Source organism: Myotis daubentonii, assembly GCF_963259705.1.
Source record: "Myotis daubentonii chromosome 1 unlocalized genomic scaffold, mMyoDau2.1 SUPER_1_unloc_1, whole genome shotgun sequence".
NCBI lineage: Eukaryota > Metazoa > Chordata > Mammalia > Chiroptera > Vespertilionidae > Myotis > Myotis daubentonii.
In genome coordinates, this window is record NW_026775446.1 from 402805 (window position 1) to 426909 (window position 24105).

The window sequence follows — 24105 nt, forward strand, 5'->3', positions numbered from 1 at the left end:
GTCGACCGGACACTTAGCATATTAAGCTTTTATTATATAGGATAATGCACTGTGAAAACTCTTCCCTTATGCCAGCCCATTGCATATTGCACAGACCCCGAGCTAATCACTTCAGAGATAATCATGTTTTAACTTGGAGAAAAGATTAGAAATGAAAGCAGTGATTATGCCTGTGCACCATGTAGAATCACTTATATTTTAAACCGGAGGCCTGGTGCAGGAAAATTCATACACTGGCAGTGGAAGGGAAGGTCTCTCAGCCCGGCTTGCTCTCTCCCACAGTCTGGGAGCACTCAGGGGGTTTCCATGTGATGCCTTAGGCCTGCTCCCCTCTCCCATCACCTCGACAAATAAAATGCCTGAGTGAGTCCACTTTCCTGTCTCAGGAACTTGGGATCTGGGTGTCTCCCCAACATGCTGGGCAAGGACCCCCTTTTATGAGCAGGAGGAGATCCCCATTTGCATGGAGTCTGCATATAAGGGTGCAGCTGGGATCCTGGGCTACATGTCTGACCTTGTCAGTCTAGGGGCGACCCCAGATGGGAAAGGACTCAAGAATGCTGGCCACAGGGGTTCCCGTCCTGACTCCCCTCCCACCCTCCTTTCCTGAGACTCATCACCCTGACCCCATTCCTTTGGGCGCAGCTTCCAGGATTGAGAGTCCCCCTTCCTCGGGGTTTTGATGAGGACCCAGGGGTTCTCCCCCAGAGGCACGTGGATGAGGCTTCCTCTCGCTCTCCTTTCCCTGCCCTGGGCCATGTGGCCTTTCTGGGGTTTGGGAATAAGAATGTGCATTGGGCCCTAACTGGTTTGGCTCAGTAGATAGAGCATCAGCCTGTGGACTGAAAGGTCCTGGGGTCAATTCTGGACAAGGGCATGCACCTTGGTTGTGGGCACATCCCCAGTGGGGGGCATGCAGGAGGCAGCTGATTGATTTTTCTCTCTCATCGCTGTTTCCAAGTCTCTATTCCTCTCCCTTCCTCTCTGTAAAAAATCAATAAAATATATTTTAAAAAAGGAATGTGCATTGGATGATGCTTTTATTTTGAGACTGAAAGATTCTCCTTGTTATTTTCCTCAATCAGATCCTCCACAAAACTCGAACCTCTACACGTGAGGAGGCAGGAGAGGCTGGGCTGGACGCTGTGGCCGCAGCCTCCTTCTCAAACCTGCTGCCGCTCTCACAAGCTCACAGCTGCCTCCCAATGGCACAGATTTCCCTCAACTTCCCTGCTGCTCAGGTGCAAAAGTCCTATTTCCCGCCCCTCAAAGTGGGAGAATTTCCATCATTTAAAAATGGATTCCTGTTGCGTGGTAGGGGCTGATGAACTGGAGGGGATCAATGGGCAAAAGTGGGGACAAATGTGATATTTTCAAAACTAAAAAATTGTTAAAAAGAAACAAATAAAATAAGTAATTTTTTTGAAATGGGGCCCTGGCCCTGGCCAGTTCGACTCAGTGTATAGAGTGTTGGCCTTTGAACCAAAGGGTCTTGGGTTCGATTCTGGTCAAGGGCATGTACCTTGGTTCTAGGCTCCTCCTTGGCCTTGCCCTGGTCAGAGCTTGTGCAGGAGGCAACTAATTGATGTGTTTCTTTCACATCAATGTATCTCTCTTACCCTAGATCCTTTCCACTCTCTCCCTGAAAAGCAATGGAAAAATATCCTTGGGTGAAGATGAAAAAAGATAAAAAAAAGGAATATGTTGGCTCTTGGAAGCAAAATCCTGGGGAAAGAGTTGAGGCACCACATCGTCCTTGGGGGCAGGTGAGCTCCGCCTTCTCAGAGGAGAGCAGCCACCTGTGTCCATCCTCCCACAGCCCCAGGTGAGGACAGACCAACACAGGAATCTGGGACTGTGGTCACTTGTTCCTCTGGGAAGGCGGCCACCACCACTTGGAGAGTGCAGTCACGCTGGAGAGGGAGGGGCATGGGCAGGTCAAACACCAGGATGCCTTACTTCTCCCTACCTTTTCAATTTTTAATCTTATTTTAAAAAAAATATTTTGATTGATTCCAGAGAGGAAAGGAGGGTAAAGAGAGATAGAAACATCAGTGATGAGAGAGAATCATTGATTGGTTGCCTCCTGCAGCCCCCCACTGGGGGTCCGAGCAGTATCCCAGGCAAGTGCCCTGACCAGGATTCCAACCTTGACCTCGTGGTTCATAGGTCGAAGCTCAACCAATGAGCCATACCTGGCGGGATCTGGGGTGACCTCTTACCATTTCTTTCCTTCTTTCTATTTTTTTTTTAAATAAGATTCCTTTATTCAGTGAATTTTGTGAATCCTCACTCGAGGATATTTCCCACTTATTTTTAGAGAAAGTGAAGGGAGGGGGAGAGGGAGAGCCCATAGAGACACATCAAGTAGTTGCCTCTTGCAGGAGGGATGGAGCTTGCAATGGAGGTCCGTCCCCTTGACAGCAATCAAATCCAAGGCCCCTGAGTCACCAGGCTGATGCTCTATCCAATGAGCCACAAGGACAGGGCCCCTCCCCCATGTCTAGTTAACACTGTGGAGGCCCCACACCCCATGCAGGCAGCCAGGGTCCTGCCAGGCGGACCAGCAGACCTGGGGGTGTCTGTGTTGTCGGGACGAGGGGAACTAGGATAGAGAGGCCCCCAGAAGGGCAGCCCCAGGTGCCAGGACACAGGGGTGCACGGGGAGCTGGGCTGGAACCTCTCTCCAGAGACTTCAAGACGAAGAACCACCCAGACCCCCTCTCCCGCAGGCGGATGCTGGGCCTCGCTGTGGGGGACCCGCCTGAGCCAGCTGGTCAGGCCCCATGAGGCTGAGGGAAACACAAACCTAAATGAGGAAAAAGCCGGTCTTCCCAGGAGCCAGGAGGAGACAGGGACTCCCTCCCTCCCTCCCTGCAACACGCATGGAGGTTTCAGTGTAAGTTGAAAAGCTCACTGAGGCCTCCCCAGCTTACACCCCAGCGTGTTTTCTGGGGACCTTGGAACCCACTCTCAAGTGTGACCACTAGGGGGCACCCTCTCCCCGCTTCTGTGGGAGGAAGGGGGCAGCCAAGCCTCAGGGGGCTCCTGGCTCCCAGTGCAAACCTCCTTCCTGTCCTACAGAGGCGGGAGGGTTCCTGTTCCCTGAGATCAGCTCAAGGAGCAAACACGCGTGGCCCCTCCAGGCACCAGGGGATACAGGGTGAACTCTGGTGACCAGTGGTGCTGCCAAGTCCCTCCTGAGGCTGCACCTCTGTGGACAGCTGTGTTTCTGGGGACGGTTTCCCACAGGAACTCAGTTCCGTCCCCTTATCTTCTACTTTTCCAGGCCCGCATGGGCAGCACCACTGCAGTTATGATAAGTCTCCAAATAGACCCATTTCTGTGTATTCACCCGGGATTTTGAAGTAGATTCTTCTGAGTTTTCTTCATAGATGAACATGTCACCTGCAAGTAGTGACACCTTGTGTGCTGGCTCACATTTGAATGTCTCTATGCATTTTTCCTGTCTTATTGCTCTTGTGAACACCTCAAGGACAATGTCGAACAGAAGTGGTAAGAGTGGGCCTTTTTGACTCTGTCCCCATCTGAGGGGAATCATGTAACTTCCCACAATCGCCTGTGACATTAGGTCCAGGAGTCCCATGGTCAGAGTGAGGAAGGGCCCCTTTATCCCACCTGCCCTAAGCGTTTCATCATGAATGAAGCTGTGCTTTGTACACACTTTTCTGTATCAATTTTTTTTCTATTTTCTTTTCTTTTTTTAATATATTTTATTGATTTTTTACAGAGAGGAAGGGAGAGGGAGAGAGAGTTAGAAACATCGATTAGAAAGAAACATTGATCGCCTGCCTTATGCACACACCCCACTGAGGTTGTGCCCGCAACCAAGGTACATGCCCTTGACCGGAATCGAACCTGGGACCCTTCAGTCTGTAGGCCGACAGTCTATCCACTGAGCCAAACCGGCTAGGTCTCTGTATCAGTTTTAATGACCATGTGAATTTTCTTCTTTACACAGTGTACTTGTTGCATTAAATTAGATGATTTAAAAACGTTAAATCAGCTTTGAATTGTTGGGAAAATTCCTACTTTGTCATAATGTAGTATGATTTTCTTATACTGCTGGTAGGATTGGCTAATCTTCTGTTGAGGATTTTAGTAAATACGTAAATAAGGGACTTTGGTCTGTACTTTACTCTTTCTCTGTACTGACTGAACAAGGAATGCCAGTCTCATAAGAATGTGTTTATATCTCCTGGTTAATTTCTGATATTGGTCATTTGTCTCTTTGCCAGTCTTGTTAGCAATGAGTTAGTTTTATTGATCTTTTTAAAGATTCAGCTGTTGGAATCATTGGTTTTTTTCTATCATTTTTCTGATTTGATTTATTAATCTCTGTTCATCTTTAGTTTTCCTTCCTTCTGCTTGATTTTAAGTGATTTTAATCCTCCTTTTCTAATTTATTTTTTTTTTAAATCTTTGCTGTTGAGAGTATTACTGATGTCTCCCTTTTTACCCCCAAATCAACCTTCCATTCCATTCCTGCTCCACCCCAACCTTCACCACCATTCTGTCTGTGACCATAGGTCATGCATATGCATATGAGTTATTTCATTCATCTCTTTCTATCCTCCCTTCCCTCCTCCCTCTGAGTTTCGTCATTCTGTTCCAGGTTTCCATGCCTCCAATTCTATTTTATTCATCAGTTATTTTTGTTCATTAGATACTTTGTTCATTTATTTTGGTTCTTCGATTCAATTGTTGATAGATATGTATGTATTGCCATTATTATTTTGCTTATATTTTCCATTTTTTATATTTTATTGATTTCAGAGGGGAAGGAGAGAGAGAGAGAGAGAGAGAGAGAGAGAGAGAGAGAGAGAGATCACTGATGACAGAGAATCATTGATGAGCCACCTTATTTACGCCTGCAACCTGTGCATGTAGCCTTGACCAGCTTCAAACCTGGAACCTTTCAGTCAGCCGGCCAAAGCTCTCTCCAATGAACCTAACTGGTTATGGCTTTGTTCATATCTTCTCCTTCTCCTTCTCCTTCTCCTTCTCCTTCTCCTTCTCCTTCTCCTTCTCCTTCTCCTTCTCCTTCTCCTTCTCCTTCTCCTTCTCCCCCTTCTCCTCTCCCTCCTTCTCCTTCTCCCTCCTCCTCCTCCTCCTCCTCCTCCTCCTCCTCCACCTCCTCCTTCTCCTTCTCCTTCTCCTTCTCCTTCTCCTTCTCCTTCTCCTTCTCCTTCTCCTTCTCCTTCTCCTTCTCCTCCTCCTCCTCCTCCTCCTCCTCCTCCTCCTCCTCCTCCTCCTTCTCCTTCTCCTTCTCCTTCTCCTCCTCCTCCTCCTCCTCCTCCTCCTCCTCCTCCTCCTCCTCCATTCTTAATGTGTGGAGTTGTAATTTGACGTGGTATAAAGCTGTCCATCCAGTGCACTGGCTCTAGGGCCTCTTGGGAGGTCCAAAGTTAGGCAATGCCTTGGGCCACCAGGCACGACCTACAGGGGCATCTGCAGATGACTGCCACTTGTTTTGGGCATGAAAGTGCCCAGGTGAGGACAAGTTGTGAAGCAGGGAAGGTTGGTGCTAGTGCCAGGACTTGAGTCTGTTATTGATAGGTTTATGGCACGCTGATGCCAGCTGCTGCTTGTTTGAGAGATTATAGGAGAGTCTGAAGCCTGATCCAGGACAAGATATTCATGTGGAAAGGCTACTGAAAACACCTTGGGTGGGGCTGCAATTTGGATGGGGTGGATTCTTAGGGCATCACCATGGCAGAGCAAACTGTGTGAGCCACACTGATGGAACCTCAGATATGGCTTCGAGTCAGCTATGCGATGGGGAAGGTACCAGCTCAGAAACAATGACCCCCTAGGAGCAGCCCTGTCTGGGAGAAAGCACCCCAAGTTCCTGCCCCAAATACCAGACAACCCAGTTCTTCCCTGTAAGTCCCTAGATCCACCAATTCCATCATCTGCCCCTTGGAGCTCAGAGGAAGCGGGACCCTGTAAGTACCTGTGCTGGCCCTGTAAGGATAACAGTATCCAACTGCCTCCATGTCACTCAGCAATAATCATTTCTGGTATTTACACCCTGAAGTTATGAAGACTTCTCTTCCCAGCTCTGGAACCCTGGTTTTGGGGCCTGGTGTGGGGCTGGAACCCTTTGCTTCTCACAGGAGGCCTCCAGAGCTGAGATATCCCTGCCAATTAAAAACATGCCACATGTGGGTGTTGGACTTGCTTCTTCCCCATCTCTACCCTTCCTACCAGTCTCGGTGTGCTTTCTTCTTTACCTCCCTAGTCCGGAATGATGGCTGTTCTCTATTTTAGTTGTGCATTTCCCATGCATGTGGGAGGAGGCAGTGATAACATGTATTTACCTCTGCCTTTTAATTGGTTCTCACCCTTTTCAAATTTTTTAAAGTGGAGACTCAGATTATTGATATAAAAATATTTATTATTTTCTAACACAAGCATTTAATGCTATACATTTCACTCCAAGCACTGTTCTACCTGCATCTCACAAAATTGGATATTTTGTAATTTCATTTTCATTCAGTCTTGAAAGATATTTACTATTAGTTTAGAATTCTACATTGATGTTCCTTCAATGTTCCTTCAGCTCTTTAGAGTCGTCACTCCATTGTCTTCTGGTGTTGGTAGTTTTTCATGTTACCTTTAATGTTTTTATTAATCTTGTTCCTTGTCTCATGTGTTGTTTTTTCTTTGCTGCCCTTAGGCATTTTACCTTTTTAACCAGTTTGTCTTCAATGTGCCTTGATTTAATTTTTTTTATTTTCATTCTTCTTGGAGTTCTTTGGTGTTCTTAGATCTCTTTACAGTTTACATCAAATTCTGAAAAACTATTTGCAATGATTTCTTCAAACATTTTTCTTGGTGTTCCCTCTCTCCTCTTTCTGGGATTCCAATTACATGTATATACTAGAGGCCCAGTGCACAGATTCATTCACCAGTGGGATCCCTCAGCCTGGCCTGTGCCCTCTGGCAATTCAGGACTCTTTGGGGCCTGTGGGTATCGGGCCAACACCAGCAGTCTGACATCCTCTGAGGGATGTAGTAGTGAGCCAACTGGCAGGTGGCCCGAGTGGAGCCTGAGCCTGGGCTGGGTGCCACACTGCTGCAGCTCATCCCAGCCCTGCTGTGCCTACCGTGGCTTGGTAGCGTGCTGCCCTGGAGGCGGGAGAAGCTTGCACCCTGAAGCTGCACTCACTAGATGTATGCCCAGCATCAGTCAGTCAACTGAGCAGTGCCCGTACTTTGGGAGTGTGTTGACACCAGGAGGCAGCTCCTGAGTTGAGCGGTTTTCCCCTGGCAGTCAGTGTGCATCATAGCGACCGGTCAAATGGTTGTTCAGTCATTTGGTCTTTGTGACTTTTATATATACACTGAGTGGCAAGATTATTATGACCACCTGATGTTTAGGCAAATTAGCCAAAGGCCTGTTCGAGCACCTTTGGTCTCTGCAGTTACGAAGATAAAACGTCTCCAATTCGCACAGGAACACAAGGACTGGACAGTTGAGAATTGAAAAAAAGTCATGTGGTCCAATGAATCACGTTTCCAGTTGCAGATGGCAGAGTGAGAATTTGGCAGAAACAACATGAAAGCATGCACCCCACATGCATGAGTACAACCCTTCAAGCTGGTGGGGGCAGTGTTATGGTTTGGGGCATGTTTTCCTGGCATGATTTGGGACCTTAATTCATGTGGAACAACGTCTGAATAGCACAACATACCAAAGTATCCTTGCTGATCAAGTTCATCCTATCATGTTGATGGCATATCCCAATGGAGATGGCTTCTTCCAACAAGACAATGCACCATGCCACGGTGCTCATATTGTTCAGGAGTGATTTCAAGAACATGAGGGAGACTTTACCTTGCTTAGGTGGCCCCCACACTCACCAGATCTTAATCCAATTGAGCATTTGTGGGACGAAGTTAAAAGAGCCATCAGGAAGCTGGTTCCACAACCATCAAATCTCACAGAACTGGACAGTGTTATTCATCAGGCATGGTGTCAGATTCCTCACATCACCTTTCAACATCTCGTGGATTCAATGCCAAGAAGAATCGCCGCAGTATTGAAGACAAAAGGTGGCCCAACAAAATACTGATGGCATGGTTATAATAATCTTGCCACTCAGTGTATATACTAGAAGCCCAGTGCATGAAATTAATGCATGTGGGTGTGTCACTCAGCCCAGCTTGTGCCCTCTTGCAATTCCGGTCTCCTTGGGTAGGAGCCCTAGGCCTAGCCTGTGAACAGGGCCTATCAGGTCTTTCCTTCCTCTGGCTGTGGCAGCTGGCCCCACCCCTGCTGCTGCAATTGCTTGCCATCTGTGCAGCAGTACCCCTCTTCCCTCGCCACTGGTCGCCTCCCTCTTTGGGTGACAGGTGTGTGGTGCGATCACTTGCCTGGCTTGGCCCTTTGTTTGTGGGGGGATTGTGGGGCGATGGCGGGGCCCCTGACCAATTGCATCACACCCTCGTTAGTTGGCCTGGTGCCAGTATGTGTCATAGCGTAGTCATCCGGAAGGTAGCCTGGATGGTCTTTCTGCTGTTTGGTCGTTTGGTCGATTTGTATATTACACTTTGATTATTATAGATATTTGACTGCTTTATTGTCTCTTACATTTATGACAATGGCTATTTTATGGAAAATTTATTCTGTGTTCCATGTTGGAGAGTTTCCTTAGACTTCATTAAGTTCAAGTATGCTTAATCTGCACTGTTAATCTTACTCCATGTATTATTCATTTCAGATGTTATTTTCTTAGGCTATAGAAATCCAAAATACAGCACAGTTCTACCCACTCCTCTGTGTTAGAATAAAACCCTTGTGAGTTTCTCCAATAGAAGCTCCTGACAGAAGACTGTCCCTTTGTTAGCAAGGCCGACCTTATTGGTTGCTGGGGCTGCACTAACGTCTCTCAGGTCAGTGCCCAACGACGTCCCCAGTGGCCTCCATAACATGCAATGTCTCCTGGAGGAGGGACCAAAGGAAACATTAAGGCCTCCTTCTGACTGATCATTGGGGCAGAGGAAGTAAGTGACTTCCTTTAAAGGGTGGTGTGAAAGGAAACGTAAGGCATAAAGGGGAGAGGAAGTGAGTCCTTGAGGTGGGTGTTTACTCCTGGAGAATAAAACCACTGACCAGGTCATCAGAGATTATATCCCCCAGGTCCGACCTCCTGAGCTGGTCCTCATGTCTGTGGTCCTCAGCACCCCCTGGTGGCCTGAGTGCCCCTGCTGTCACCCTCAGGGAGATTAGTGTCTGGGCTCACACTGACTTCCCCTCACTGTGTCTCTTGCACAGTAATGCACAGCTGTGTCCTCGGAGGTCATGGAGCTCAGCTGCAGGGAGAACTGGTTCTTGGACGTGTCTCTGGTGATGGAGGTTCAGCTCTTGAGGGAGGGGCTGTAGGCAGTGCTCCCATCATAACATATAATCGCAATCAACTCCAGCCTCTTCCCTGGGGGCTGGCGAACCAGTTCCAGCAGTAACCACTGGTTGTGATGGAGAATCCAGAGACAGAGCAGGTGAGGGAGAGGGTCTGTGAGGGTGTCACCAGTCCTGGGCCCGACTCCTGCAGCTGCACCTGGGACAGGACACCTGGGACAGAGAGAACACAGTGAGGCCTGGGCTCAGATGCAGGGTCCCCATCTCCTCACGTCTAAGCCCTGAGTCACTTACATCTGGGAGCTGACAGCAGGAAGAGGAAGAGCCACATGGGAGTCATGTCTTGCAGGTGAGGTCCTCGTCCCCCAGAAAGTATTCTCCTGGGTAAGGAGGCCCTGAATTTAAGTGGACGCCAACTGTGTGTGTGTGTGTGTGTGTGTGTGTGTGTGTGTGTGTGGTGGCTGTGTGGGCATTTGCATATGGGAGGTGTCTGCACATACAAAGGGCAAGAGTTGAGGGAGGTCCTGGTCTCTGGGGCTTCTCCTGGAAGGAGGTGCTGACTGTGCCCTCAGAGAACCAGGCCCTCCGTGGGGTCCTGGTCACTGTGCTCAGGGACCTCTCCTTCTACACCAGGGGTTGGGCTGCAGGAGGGGGTCAGGAAGTAGGATGTGGGCACAATCAGTCACTCCTTAGAGATAACATCAGTGTGCCTCAGCTCCCATGGTTGTAGATTATAGATTATAAATATAGATATAGATATAGCTATTGCTATTAGTATGTATTAGATATAGATATAGATACAGATGTAGAGATAGATATAGATATAAAGATCTTGATACATTTGTAGATGTACCATATGTATAGATATAGATACCCTTTTTTTTATCCTCACCTGAGGATATGTTCATTGGTTTTTAGACAGAAAGGAAAGGAGACAGAGAGAAGGACAGAGAGAAATGAGAGAAACATTGATGTGAGAGATATATTGATCAGTTGCCTTATATATATGCCCATACTGTGAATCAAACCAGCAACTTTTTCATTTATGTATTTACTAGAGTCCCGGTTCATAAAATTCATGCAAGGGGAGGGGATCCCTCAGCCCGTACTGCGCCCTCTCCAATCCAGGACCCCTTGGGGGATTTTCGACTGCCTCTCGCAATCTGGGACCAGTGGCTCCTAACCACTCACCTGCCTGCCTGCTGATTGTCCCTACCCCTCTGCCTGCCTGCCTCATCCTCCCTAACTGCTCCCCTACTGGACTGAATGCCCCTAATCGCTTCTGCCTCACCCACCACCAGGGACCCAGTATTCCATCCTCTGGCTGGTCACAGGCACCTGGGACCTGGGCTCCCTCCCTCTGGCCGGCCGCAGGCACCAGGACCTGGGCAAGCTTCTCTGTGGCTGGTTGCAGGCACAGGCGCCCGGGACCATGGGATGGACAGCTTGTCCCTCTCCTGGGCCACAGACTGGCTGGTCCCAATTTCTCTCTCACGAGCTCATTTGTGCTTGGCTGGTCCCCACTCCTGTTTGCCAGCCTCAGGTATGGTTTTCCAGAGCTGCTGGGAATGTGAGACCTTAAAGTTTACTGAATCAAATGATACAAACTTATGTCTAGGTATTTTGAAGTGACATAATACATAATATTGATCTGAGTGTGCCTCGTACGAAATCTAGAGGGTAGAATTGAATCTGTTGGTTGATTGTGTCTTATAATTTTGAAGTTTATTCTTAAAAATGTTACTGATTAAGAAATGCTAAATATTTGACTTGCCAGCTAAAAGTTTAAGGTCGGATTGAATTGGGAGAAATGTGTAGTTGTGGTAGCTAGACGCCTAAAATGTAGAAATTTTTGAGAAAATAATAATTTTTGCTTTCTCTGAAATAATTAGGAATTCAAAATATGCTGCTTATTGGTCTGAAAAAAAAAGAAAGAAAGAGGATTAACTCTATGATCTCAACTGAAATTCTTTTTTTTTTTCTGTTCATCAGATTATTTATTCCCTTGATTCTTAGATTCACTTGATAGATGCATATTTGTTGTTCATAATTTGTATCTTTACCTTTTTCTTCCTCTTCCTCTTCTTAAAGGATACCTTTCAGCATTTCATATAATCCTGGTTTGGTGGTGATGAATTCCTTTAGCTTTTCCTTATCTGTGAAGCTCTTTATCTGACCTTCAATTCTGAATGATAGCTTTGCTGGATAAAGTAATCTTGGTTGTAGGTTCTTGGTATTCATCACTTTGAATATTTCTTGCCACTCCCTTCTGGCCTGCAAAGTTTCTGTTGAGAAATCAGCTGACAGTCGTATGGGTATTCCCTTGTAGGTAACTGAGTTTCTTTCTCTTGCTGTTTTTAAGATTCTCTCTTTGTCTTTTGCTCTTGGCATTTTAATTATGATGTGTCTTGGTGTGGTCCTCTTTGGATTCCTTTTGTTTGGGGTTCTCCGCGCTTCTTGGACCTGTAAGTCCATTTCTTTCACCAGGTGGGGGAAGTTTTCTGTCATTATTTCTTCGAATAGGTTTTCAATATCTTGCTCTCTCTCATCTTCTGGCACCCCTATAATTCTGATGTTGGTACGCTTGAAGCTGTCCCAGAGGCTCCTTACACTATCCTCGCATTTTTGGATTCTTTTTTCATTTTGCTTTTCCGGTTGGATGTTTTTTGCTTCCTCGCATTTCAAATCATTGACTTGATTCTTGCGCTCCTCTGGTCTGCTGTCGGGCGTCTGTATAATATTCGTTATTTCAGTCCGTGTGTGCTTAATTTCTAGTTGGTTCCCCAATATAAGATCGAGGGTCTTATTAGTTTTCGTGTAGATCTCATTAAGTTTATCGGCAGCTTCTAAACAGTTCTTGAGAGACCTTAAAAGTGTGGTTCTGAACTCTATTTCTTCCATTGACAATTTTGTCCTGTTTCTTTGTCTCCGCATTTTGTTATGCTTCCTTGGTGCACCCCCTAGTGGTCTTTGTTCGCAGTCTTATAGATAAATCTTGATTGTTGTAGCTAATTCCAGGGAGGGTTTGACCTCCAGGCCAAGTGGCTATGAGAATCAGCTGTGTCAGCAGTGAGAGAACTTCTGTCCTCTAGGGAGGTGCTAATCTAGCCTTTGCCTGAGGCTATCCGGCAAATGCCTCTGTGCAGGGCTTGGGCGGGGCGGGTCGCACAGGATCAACAGGGTGGGCCGGAGAGAGCAGTTATGGCGGCTCTCAGTCCTGTCCCCAGGGGCTCTGCCTCTCTGAGTCCCAGCACCCGCTGCAAAGCTGGGAGAGAAAGCTGCACTCGCTCTGACCGAAGCCAGACAGTCCCGCTTCTCCCGTTTGAGTCTGGGTCCCTAAAGACTCGCCCGGATCTGGAGCTCAGAGTCTGCGACTCCCTCCCGATTGAAAATGCCAACCGCGCCCTCCGCCGCCAGCCCGCTCCGCACACTCCGCACCTCAGAATTTGACTTCAGCACTGCGCCTCCTCTGAGTGTCGGTATGCGTTTCTCTTTCCTCCTAGTTGTAGGACTTCCACTCAGCCAGCGTTCCTGTGGTTCTGGGTGATGTCCGTTCCGTGTTTTAGTTTCACTTTTGAAGTAGTTGTTCAAAGCAGCAAACTCCGGCGTTAACCTATGCCGCCATCTTGGTTCTCCCAGGTATTTTTTAATGCAAGTGTAAATAATATTGTTTTCTTAGTTTCCTTTTCAACTGAAATTCTTAATACAAAAACCAGTTTAAATTTAATTGCAAAGAACAGTGCAGACAGCCGTCACTTTGGGCTGCATGATTTGGCAACCGCCATGATGGCCACATGGCTTGCCCTTCCCCTTGGGGCCGCCATCTTGAAACAGCAAGGCCAACCCATCCCTTTGAATTAGCCAATTGGGAGAGACCATGCGCCTGAGTTCACTGGGATGGTCACTGGGTTGTTAAGGCATCTGCATCGGAAAGAATTCACAGGGCCAGGTTCAGACTGGAGGCTCTCAATGGGGTAGGGTAGCTTGTGTCCCATTAGGGACTGGGCAGCCAAGAGTCAGGATCCCCGTGGGGGCGTCTGCCAGAGATGCTCTGGTGTTTGCTTTTCACAGATTGGGAGTTTATGAATTATTTTCAATGCTGAATACGCTGCTTGCAATAAGCCATGTGCCTCGTTTTAAAATCCTACATATTATTTATTAATTATAATGGAGTCTAAAGGTATACAAATTTTATATTCTCTATGTCATTTTACAGAGATTATTACCAAAATTGTTGTCTTGGAATCTTAAAAGCAAAGTTTTTTATCAAATCTATAACCATGCCACTTTTAAATTTTGTCATTCATTACTCTAAATTTCAGGCTTGTAAGCAAGTCATATTTTTAAACTGGATGAAGATTTATAGAACTTCAAGGAATAACTGGATTCAAAACCTACTGGCAAATAATCAAAATAAACAAAAATAACTATGGGACTAAATGAATTGAGGATAATTATTCTTATGACTGTTTAAAATATTGTTGACTTTTAAATCTTTTGTTTCCCAAATATAAGGAAAAGTAAAGAGCAGACATTCTGCATTGTAGGAACTTACACAATTGGTAACAGATTCATTTCACAGTGCACTCCCGGGCAACGAAGATTTCAAAGATCATGGCTTACAACCAGGAGATTTGGTGTGTTGGAAAAGATACCAAATAAAAGACTTTCTCCAACCTCGTTGGAGACGACCTTACCAGGTATTACTAACTAACCCATGTGCAGCTAAACTTAAAGGAGTTAGCTTTGGATTCACATTTTTCATTTGAAAAAGGCACCTGACTGTGAATGGACATCTACTTCCATCTCTGGCACCCATCTCCATTTGGAGCGGAGATCAAAGACTTTTCAAGGACGAGAAACAGCAGAGGTCTTTCAAGGATGAGAAGTTGCTGACCACGAAGGCAGACAGCTATCCCAAGATGACATCAAAAAGGCCTGTTTACTCACAAACTGATACTGCTAGCCGTGGTGATTCAAAGTTTTTGATGGGGAATGTTATCTGACTTTATTGTTTAAGTATGTGTCTTTGTTTAAAATTATTTAGCTAGTAAAATTTCTGTGTCTCTTAAGAATATATGTCTAAGAGTTCTAACTAGCTGGAAAGTATGGCTTAGGTGTGATGGAGGAAGGTAAAGAGAAATACTTAATGGAAGGTCTGAGGCATGGTTATGCATTTTTGAAGGACATAGAAAGAAGGTTTGAAGGCTAATTTGAAAGTGTGAAATTTATGAAGGTTTTGTATGTGATGAGAAGGAAAAGAGAAATGTTAAAAGAAAGTTGAATGCATGATAGGCCAGTAAGCTGGAACAAGTAGAATGGGGAAACTGAGCAGAAATCCTATCTTCCTTAAACCAAGGACACTTGGGAGTAAATGATTTGCATTTGCCTCCCTAAACAAAGGTTAAATCGTTTATGTCAATCTGATTAGTGTCATTTGCCGTCCACACCCAAGGACAAATGAAGTTAGAAAATAAGCCTTATTTTGATTAGTTCTTTTAGAATGTATGTTAAGGAATTTTAAAATTGCTCAAACCTTGCTGCCTTGGGTCCGGTTCTGCGTGTGTAAGAAGGGACAGAGTAAGGTTTTTAGTAGCAGGAGTGAAGAGGCAGGCAGGGCAGGAGCAGGCCAGAAGAAGCCGGCAAGGCCATCCAAACCACCCAGCCGCTATTGGCCAGAGGCGCCTCGGACTGGCAGCAGCTGACTCTGACTAGGACAGGCTGGGCTCTTTCCAAATGGGCCCCCATGAGCCGATGGTCGAAATGAAAATCGGACGCCAGACTGTGAACTTTATGGTTGATACAGGAGCAGAGCACTCGGTAGTTACTCAGAAGGTAGCTCCCCTCTCAGGACAGGAAGTCACCATTATTGGAGCTACCAGAACCACAGCTGCAGACTGTTCTGCCGCCCCCACTGATGTCAGTTAGGCGGCCACCAGGTGTTTCATGAATTCCTGTATTTGCCAGAATGCCTGTACCACTTTCTTGGATGTGATCTCTTACAGAAATTACAAGCCACCCATAAGCTTGTTCGAGACGCCCTGCGAGTGCCACCTCGGACTCTGTACATCCTTTCCAGCCTGGGGACTCGGTGTGGGTAAAGAAGTTCATGACCCAAGGACTCACCCCAACTTGGAAAGGACTATACACTGTCTCCCTGCTGACGCATCCAGACCAGGCTACACCACTCCCAGCTCCTGCACCAGGAAACGGCCTTGATCCCGGCAGCCAGCGGCCTCACCCATGAGAGCCAGGAGGAGGCTCAATGCCCGCAGGAGGTGAACTGGACTTCAGTGAGGACAGTACTAATGGGGACCGTGGCACTAGGGCACTTGGTAACTGTAAGAACATTTTTCTAGCCAGTGAGAAAGTCCAGGGACAAGTGGGGCTAGGTGCACAAGGGGACAGAAGAGCAGGAACAGAATAGAGAATGCCCCTAAAAGAAGTGGGGTGAGTAAATGAAAATTAAATGTGCCAAACTGGCAGTTTAGAAAAATTAATTTGGTCAAACTACTTGTAGTTAGGGGGCAGTACAATCCCCTAACTAGTAAAGATGAGTCCATGATTTGACTCATGTACATAAAACCAGTGGGGAATGAAGTATGGTACCTATTTGCTTTGCTTAACAGTGGAAAAGTTATTTTGATTTTCTGAATTATATACATCATCCCATTCGATTGAATGACTATACCATTGATTGTTATCTTACTGGCTTTGGAAAGCACATTCTTCTGTACCTGGGAAACAGGACAACACAATTATCCTAGGTCATTTTAGTGACCACAGATAATGCATTCCAGTTGACTCAGTGGTCCCAAGGCCAGGGCAGCACAATTACTCTAAATTTAATAAATTCCTGGCAACTCAGTGGTCTCAAGACCCGAGGGCTCTGGATAAGGTGTTTCTGTAAATTCAGTAACCCGGAGACCCAGGACTATAATTGACATGCTTGGTTCTGCTTCTGTAAACTGTTCTTTTGTGAACCAGGTTCCTCATTTCAAACCCTGGGATGTAATCAATACCTTTGTGACTTTTGTGTTCATGATATGTAAATGTTATACTAGATGCAGAAAAGCAAAATTTAAGACAAATAGCAAAAAGACTCGGATCATGATGGCTCAAAAATTAGAAATGATCCAGAATACTTTTTAACAAGGACATATAGGACCTGACTGCGTTCCATTTACCTGCCCTTTTTAAAATAATAATAATTCGACCTTAAATGCCATCCAAGGTTATGGTCTTGCCCCATCCCCAGTGGTCCACCTGTTCAGCAAGACATGCTGACACTGAGACATCCTAGGAATGAGCCTTCCTAGCACCGTGGGACTCCATTATCCAACCAAAAGGTTGGTCATCAATGCATCCTTTGGATTGATTTATGACCAAAAGGGGGATGTGTGGACGAAAGGGGCCACATGCTGACCTGACAAGCTCAGGAGAGGCCTGCATGGCAGTTTTGCAGACTTGGAGACCTAAAGTAACCACAAAGGATGGTCTAAAATTAAACCTTAACTAAAAGCAGTTATGGTGGGCAGTTACGTCCTAAGCCGATATCTTCACTGAAAAGGTCAACCTTTACTGTAGCTGAGCCTATCTGTCTTTTTGCATCTATGATAACATACCCTTGAAATGTCTGGGTAACTTGTGATTTCCCTGTATCTGGAGCCCCTGGGGCAGGGCCAGGTGTGCTGGGCCCAGGACAGATGCAGCAGATTCCTTCATTTATCATGTTAATTGTTCCTGCACCCACCTAAGTACATGTCCATCATTTTACTTTTTATCCTATCACAGAGGTTTCCCCACTTCGCTTAATCCCACCTCCTTAAATCTGTCACCAATGAATTTCATGTATAAATACGGATATAACCCTGCCATTCTCCGGATCACTATCTCACTTCGTTGACGTTCTGCTTCCCGGCATATGTCGACAGTTTTGCTCAAATAAACTCACAAAAATTCTTTACAGGTTTCAATGGTTTTTTTTACGTTAACATATGTAATACCCTTTGTAATACTTTAAGCAATAAAAAAAGAGAAAGATATGGGAAGGAAAGGGTGAGGGAGTACCATTAAAAGGGTCTTATTGATACTTAGATGACTGGACTAGAGGTAACATTTAAGTTTCTATCACGGTCCTACTTCATCCAAATATGTCAAGATTATTCTATTTTAGTGATGACTCAGTAGTAATTTGCTTCTTCCCTCCTCCCCATTTAAAAAAAAAAAGAAAACAAAATCTAACCCCATTTTTTTGTTTTAAAAATATTAAAAAGAAATATTTATTTATTGATTTCAGAGACGAAGGGAGAGGGAGGGAGAGACAGAAACATCAATGATGAGAGAGAATCATTGTTTGGCTGCCTCCTGCATGCCACCCACTGGGGTATGTGCCCTTGACCAGAATCAAACACAGGACCCTTCAGTCTGCAGGCTGACGCTCTATCCACTCAGGCAAATGGGCTAGAGATAACCCTATTTTCTTATATAGAATTCGTAAAGTACAGTGTATAAGGACACCAACAGTTTTGTATCACTGCTCATGTGTGAATGCATGTTTTTTCCAGAAATGAGTGTGTAACTCTGTTTGTGTGACTGTGTGTGTGTGTGTGTGTGTGTGTGTGTGTGTGTGTGTGTGTGTGTGTGTGATTATGTGTCTGTGTGACTGTGTTTCCTGGGCAAATATTAAGAGGACAGTATGGACGCAGGGGGTCCCATGGATGCTCCTCGGCTTCCAACGTGCTCCGGATGCACATCTCACCCAGAGTGAAGCTAGAAAACCTTGGATCCAGGGGGAAAGGTGGAGGAGGAGTTCGATGATGCACATCCCAGCCTCAAGGTCACCTGTCCCCGCTGTGGGGTTAGCACTGCTTCCTGATGGACAGCAGGGTCCCCTCCTGTGGGTGGATGTGGGGCTCCCTGTGTTTGGCTCACTGAGCTGACAGCTCTTCTGGGGGTCAATGTGGACCCAGAGAGGTTGGGTGAGGTCCACCAGCCCTGAGTGAGCTCAGGCCTTTCAGCAGAGGGAGGGCCCTGTGATCTCCCTTTAACCAGGAGGGGGAGGGCACAGGGAGAGACAGACACTGAGGGAGCTGTGACCCCCAGGGAGGGAGGCAGAGCTGTGCACAGCCCAATCCCAGCAACCCACCCGTGGAGCTCACACTCATCATAGTGTGGATGAAAGGGGCCACACGCTGACCTGACAAGCTCAGGGAAGGCCTGCGTGGCAGCCTAGCAGACTCAGAGACCTAAAATAACCACAAAGGATGGTCTGAAATTAAACCTTAACTAAAAGCAGTTATGGTGGGCAGTTATGTCCTAGGCCGGTATCTTCACTGACAAGATCAACTCTGATCCTTACTGAGCCCATTTGCCTTTTTGCCTCTAAGATAACATTCCTTTGAAATGTCTGGGTAACTTGTAACTTCCCTTTTTCTGGAACCCCTGGGGCACAACCAAATGTTCTGGGCACCAGGGAAGATACTACAAATTCCTTCATTATCACGTTAATTGATCCTGCACCCACCTAAGTATGTGTCCATCATTTTACTTTTTATCCTATCACAGAGGTTTCCCCACTTCGCTTAATCCCACCTCCTTAAATCTGTCACCAATGAATTTCATGTATAAATACGGATGTAACCCTGCCATTCTCTGGAGCACTATCTCAAATCGTTGAGGTCCTGCTTCCCGGCCTATGTCGACAGTTTGGCTCAAATAAACTGACAAAATTCTTTACAGGTTTCAATGGTTTTTTTACGTTAACATTAGAAAGGTTGAAAAGATAGTTAAAAAAAAGCCACTTCTAGAATTTGTGAAGAAGAGTCCCCAATCCCTGCCGACATGTCACCTGCAAACACATGTCCCTTCTTTACTGTTGTCTGCAAGGAGAACATGAGAAGGAACAGCTGTCCCTGGAAGCAGCTGAGAGCTTGAGAGGAAATCCCTGTGCCCAACAGGAAGGCCCTTCCCTCCCACCTCCCTCTGCCCCTGTTCCTGGGGCTGCTCTCTGTGCTGTGGGTCCTGAGCGCCCCCTGCTGTCTGGGATGCCCCCCTGCAGCCCAGCCCTGCTGGCTCCTCAGGGAGGTTTGTGTCTGGGCTCACACTGACTTCCCCTCACTGTGTCTTGCACAACATGGCTGTGTCTTCGGTGGTCACGGAGCTCAGCTGCAGGGAGAACTGGTTCCTGGCCGTGTCACCGGTGATGGAGATGCGGCCCTGGAAGGCTGGGTTGTAGCTTGTGCCCCCTGTCCAGTACCCCATCCACTGCAAACCTTTCCCTGGTGGCTGACGGATCCAGTTCCAGTAGTTACTGCTGGTCACTGAGCCTCTGGACACAGTGCAGGTGAGGGAGAGGGTCTGCGAGGGCTTCACCAGTCCTGGGCCCGACTCCTGCAGCTGCAGCTGGGACAGGACACCTGGGACAGAGAGAACACAGTGAGTCCTGGGCTCAGATGCAGGGTCCCTATCTCCTCACATCTAAGCCCTGAGTCACTCACATCTGGGAGCTGACAGCAGGAAGAGGAAGAGCCACATGGGAGTCATGTCTTGCAGGGGAGGTCCTCGTCCCCCAGAAAGTATTCTCCAGGGTGAGGAGGCCCTGCATTTAAGTGGATGCCAACTGTGTGTGTGACAGGCTCCCACGTGGTCATTTGCATATGGGAGGTGTCTGCACATACAAAGGGCAAGAGTTGAGGGAGATCCTGGTCTCTGGGGCTTCTCCTGGAAGGAGGTGCTGACTGTGCCCTCAGAGAACCAGGCCCTCCTTGGGGTCCTGGTCACCATGCCCAGGGACCTCTCCTTCCACACCAGGGGCTATGCTGCAGGAGGTGGTCAGGAAGTAGGATGTGGGCACAGTCAGTGACTCCTTAGGAATAACATCAATGTGCCTCTGCTCCCATGGATATAGATATAGATTAGATATAGATAGATATAGATAGATATAGATATAGATATAGATATAGATATAGATATAGATATAGATATAGATATAGATGATATAGATATAGATATAGATATAGATATAGATATAGATATAGATATAGATATAGATATAGATATAGATATAGATATAGATATAGATATAGATATAGATATAGATATAGATATAGATAGATATAGATAGATAGAGATAGAGATAGAGATAGAGATAGAGATAGACATAGAGATAGATATAGATATAGATATAGATATAGAGATGTAGAGGTAGATGTAGATGTAGATGTAGATGTATTGGTAGATGTACATATAGGTACAGATATATATATATTGTTTAATTTATTCTCACCTGAGGAGGTGTTCATTGATTGTTGAGGGTAAGGAAAGGAGAAAGAGAGGAGAGGAACAACGATGTGAGAGAGACATATTGATCAGTTCCCTCCCATATGTGCCCATATTGTGAATCAAACCTGCATTAATTTTATTATTTATTTATTTATTTAAATATTTTAAATTGATATCATAGAAGAAAAGAGAGGGAAATAGAGATAGAACAATAAATGATAAGCGGGAAACATTGATTGGCTGTGTTCTGCACACCCAAACTAGGGATGTTGCACAAAACCTAGGTATGTGCTCTGACTGGGAATTGAACCATGACCTCCTGGTTCTTAAGTTGATGCTCAACCACTGAGCAATGCTGGCCAGGCTGTCCCTGCACATTCAGGGTTCACAGAGCTCCCTGTGTACCTGGGCTCTAGTGGGCAGAACGTTGGCAACATTATAGGTGACCAGGCCCCAGCCTTTCCCTGACTGCCCTCTGACCGCAGTGGCCATGGGCTTGTCCACCACGATGCTCTGCAGCTCACAGGGCCCTGGAGGTTCCCTCAGCCCAGGTGTGAGCATTTAGAGGTGCTCTGAGCTCAGTGCTCAGCTGTGTCCCCACCTGACACAGGAGGGGCCCCCAGGACCTGACATCACACTTGGGCACTGCACGTGGGCTCAGCAGGACGGTTCCGTGGCCCTGGTCCTGGCGTCTCAGAGAGGGCCAGGCACAGGAGATGGGCATGAGGGGATGGCTAGGGGGTGCATTTAAGGCAAAACTACCAGGGCCGGAAGGAGACGGCACAGACCCCCACACGGGACATCTTGTACAGGACCCATGGGGTGAGAGTGTGGGCGGCAGGGGACAGAGGGTGAGGATGGGCTGGTGTCTGCGGAGCTGCAGGCACAGCAGAGGTGGGAGGGACCATGTCTCCCTTCAGCAGGTTCTCAGGATGCAGGTGGTTCCCCTGGGGAAGCAGGACTGGTGTTAGGACACGTCCCCTGGGACCAGGTTATGAGACCCACGGGGAGCAGCACCCAGCAGGGCGTCCAGCCTCCATCTGGGGCTCAGGGAGAGGTAGGCACTTCCAGGATCTCTGAGGGGCAGTGCCACAGGGTCCGACCCTACATCTCCATGTGCAGCCATGTCAGTGAGAGGCAAGCAGCTAACTGCCCACAAAGGGCTCTTCTAGGGGCAGAGCGAGGGGCTGGTCACACTCAGGTTAGCTTTGGGGCCTGGACTCCGTGTTCCCCTCCTAGCACTGTATCGAGGCTGGTGGACTTAGGTCTCAGTGAGGGGACCAGAATCCTTACAATGTTTGCCTTTCCAAACCAGAGCGCAACCACCAGGGACTTGGTGACAGGAAGGACGCAGATGAGAAGTCAACCAGATCTGACACACAGCCACTTCCTGCTTTTTTCCTGCAGAGAATCTAATTAAAGACGCAAAGAAGGAAGAGGAACTGCCCCAGGGACACCAGGAGGGAAGAAAGCATTGACCCCAATAGGAAGCCTGCACAACCCTCCAGGGAGAGCCTCTGAGCTGGGACCTGGGTTTACTGGTCCTGAGCGCCCCCTGGGGTCCTTAACGCTCCCTGCAGCTCAGCCCTGCTGTCTCCTCAGAGAGGTTAGTGTCTGGGCTCACACTGTCTTCCCCTCACTGTGTCTCTCGCACAGTAATACACGGCAGAGTCCTCGGCTCTCAGGCTGCTCATTTGCAGAGACAGCGAGTTCTTGGCATTGTCTCTGGAGATGGTGAAGCGGCCCTTCACAGACTCGGCGTAACCTGTGCTACCACCACCGCTACTAATAGCAGAAACCCACTCCAGCCCCTTCCCTGGAGCCTGGCGGACCCAGCTCATCGGGTAGCTACTGAAGGTGAATCCAGAGGCTGCACAGGAGAGTCTCAGAGACCCCCCAGGCTGCACCAGGCCTCCCCCAGACTCCACCAGCTGCACCTCACACTGGACACCTGCAAACACAGAGACACAAGGTGGACTGAGAATCACATGGAAGCACCAACAAGCACAGGCACAGGTCTCAGCGCTCCCCACTCCTGAGAACGACCTTGAGAAATGATCAGGAGGAAAACGCAGCTTGGCACCAAGTCCATGGTGGAGCCGCTGGGGTCCTGTCTGAGGCGCTTGGGTTCTGGGTGTCTCCCCAACATGCCGGGCAAGGACCCCCTTTTATGAGCAGGAGATCCCCATTTGCATGGAGTCTGCATATAAGGTGCAGCTGGGACCCTGGGCTGCATTCCTGACCTTGTCATCCTCGGGGCAACCCCAGATGGGAAAGGACTCAAGGATGCTGGCCACAGGGGGTCATGTCCTGACGCCCTTCCTTCCCTCCTTTCCTGAGACCCATCACCCTGACTCCATTCCTTTGGGGGCAGCTTCCAGGATTGAGATCCTCCTACCTCGGGGTTTTGATGAGGACCCAGGTGCTCCCCCAGAGGCGCATGGTGGGGCTTCCTCTCGGTCTCCTTCCCCCGCAGTGAGCCATGTTGCCTTTCTGGGGTTTGGGAATAAGGATTTACATTAAAAGATGCTTTTATTTTGAGACTGAAAGATTCTCCTTGTTATTTTCCTCAATCAGATCCTACACAAAACCCGAACCTCTACATGTGAGGAGGCAGGAGAAGCTGGGCTGGATGCTGTGGCTGCAGCCTCCGTCTCAAACCTGCTGCCACTCTCACCAACACGCAACTTCCTTCCTGAAAGCACACATTTCACTCAACTTCCCTGCTGTTCGTGAGCAAAAGCTCTGTTTCCCAGCCTCTCAAAGTGGGAGAATGTCCATCATGTACACATGGAGCCCTGGCTGGTGGGCTCAGTGGTTGGAATGTCATCCTCACACCAAAGGGTGCGAACTCTTTAGAGTCACCACCACCATCATGTGGAGGCAGCAGGTTTTTCATAATTGTGTGCACCTCCCTCTCCACACGGGGAAGAAACCTGGATGAACATATGTGGGAAATGAAGTAAAGACAACACGTTGATGTAAGAACTGTCCAAACATGGAGAGAATGTTTTATTAGATTTTATTCCAGGCAAAATGTTGACAACTGTTGGGGAGTGAGACCTCCAATGCTCTGGAGAATAACCGTTTGCAGCTGGGTTTGTGCATTTGAAGTTAAGGAGGGAAGGTGAGGGATGACATGGAGTGGGGAGAGAGCAAGGCAGGTACTGGAAAATAGAATAGTGAACAGGACTTTCTCTCTCTCTCTCTCTTTTCTAATCTTTGTTGTTGAAAGTATTACATAGTCCCCCTTTTCTCCCATTATCGTCTCCCCGCTGGCTCCCATTCCCTCCCCAGGCCCTCAGCACTCATTGTGTCCACAGATCAGGCATATATGCAGACAAGTTCATTGGTTGATCTCTTCCCACCCACCCTCCCCACCCTCCCCTGCCTCCCCTCTGAGGTTCCATGGTCTGTTCATGCTTCCATGTCTC

The 24105-nt window shown here is 47.5% G+C and overlaps 2 gene segments (V, D, J or C); both read right to left on the bottom strand.

Annotated features, from left to right (window-relative positions):
- Nucleotides 1-19504: 19504 nt before the first annotated feature.
- On the bottom strand, nucleotides 19505-19933 carry LOC132225699 (immunoglobulin heavy variable 4-59-like). The segment is given in 2 exon segments: nucleotides 19505-19716; nucleotides 19888-19933. Coding segments are annotated over 2 exon segments (258 nt in total).
- A 2381-nt stretch (nucleotides 19934-22314) lies between these two features.
- LOC132225741 (immunoglobulin heavy variable 3-23-like) lies at nucleotides 22315-22801 on the bottom strand (the record flags this gene model as incomplete). The annotated part of the segment is given in 2 exon segments: nucleotides 22315-22622; nucleotides 22718-22801. Coding segments are annotated over 2 exon segments (354 nt in total), but the record flags the coding sequence as incomplete, so codon positions are not given.
- Between the last annotated feature and the right edge of the window lie 1304 nt (nucleotides 22802-24105).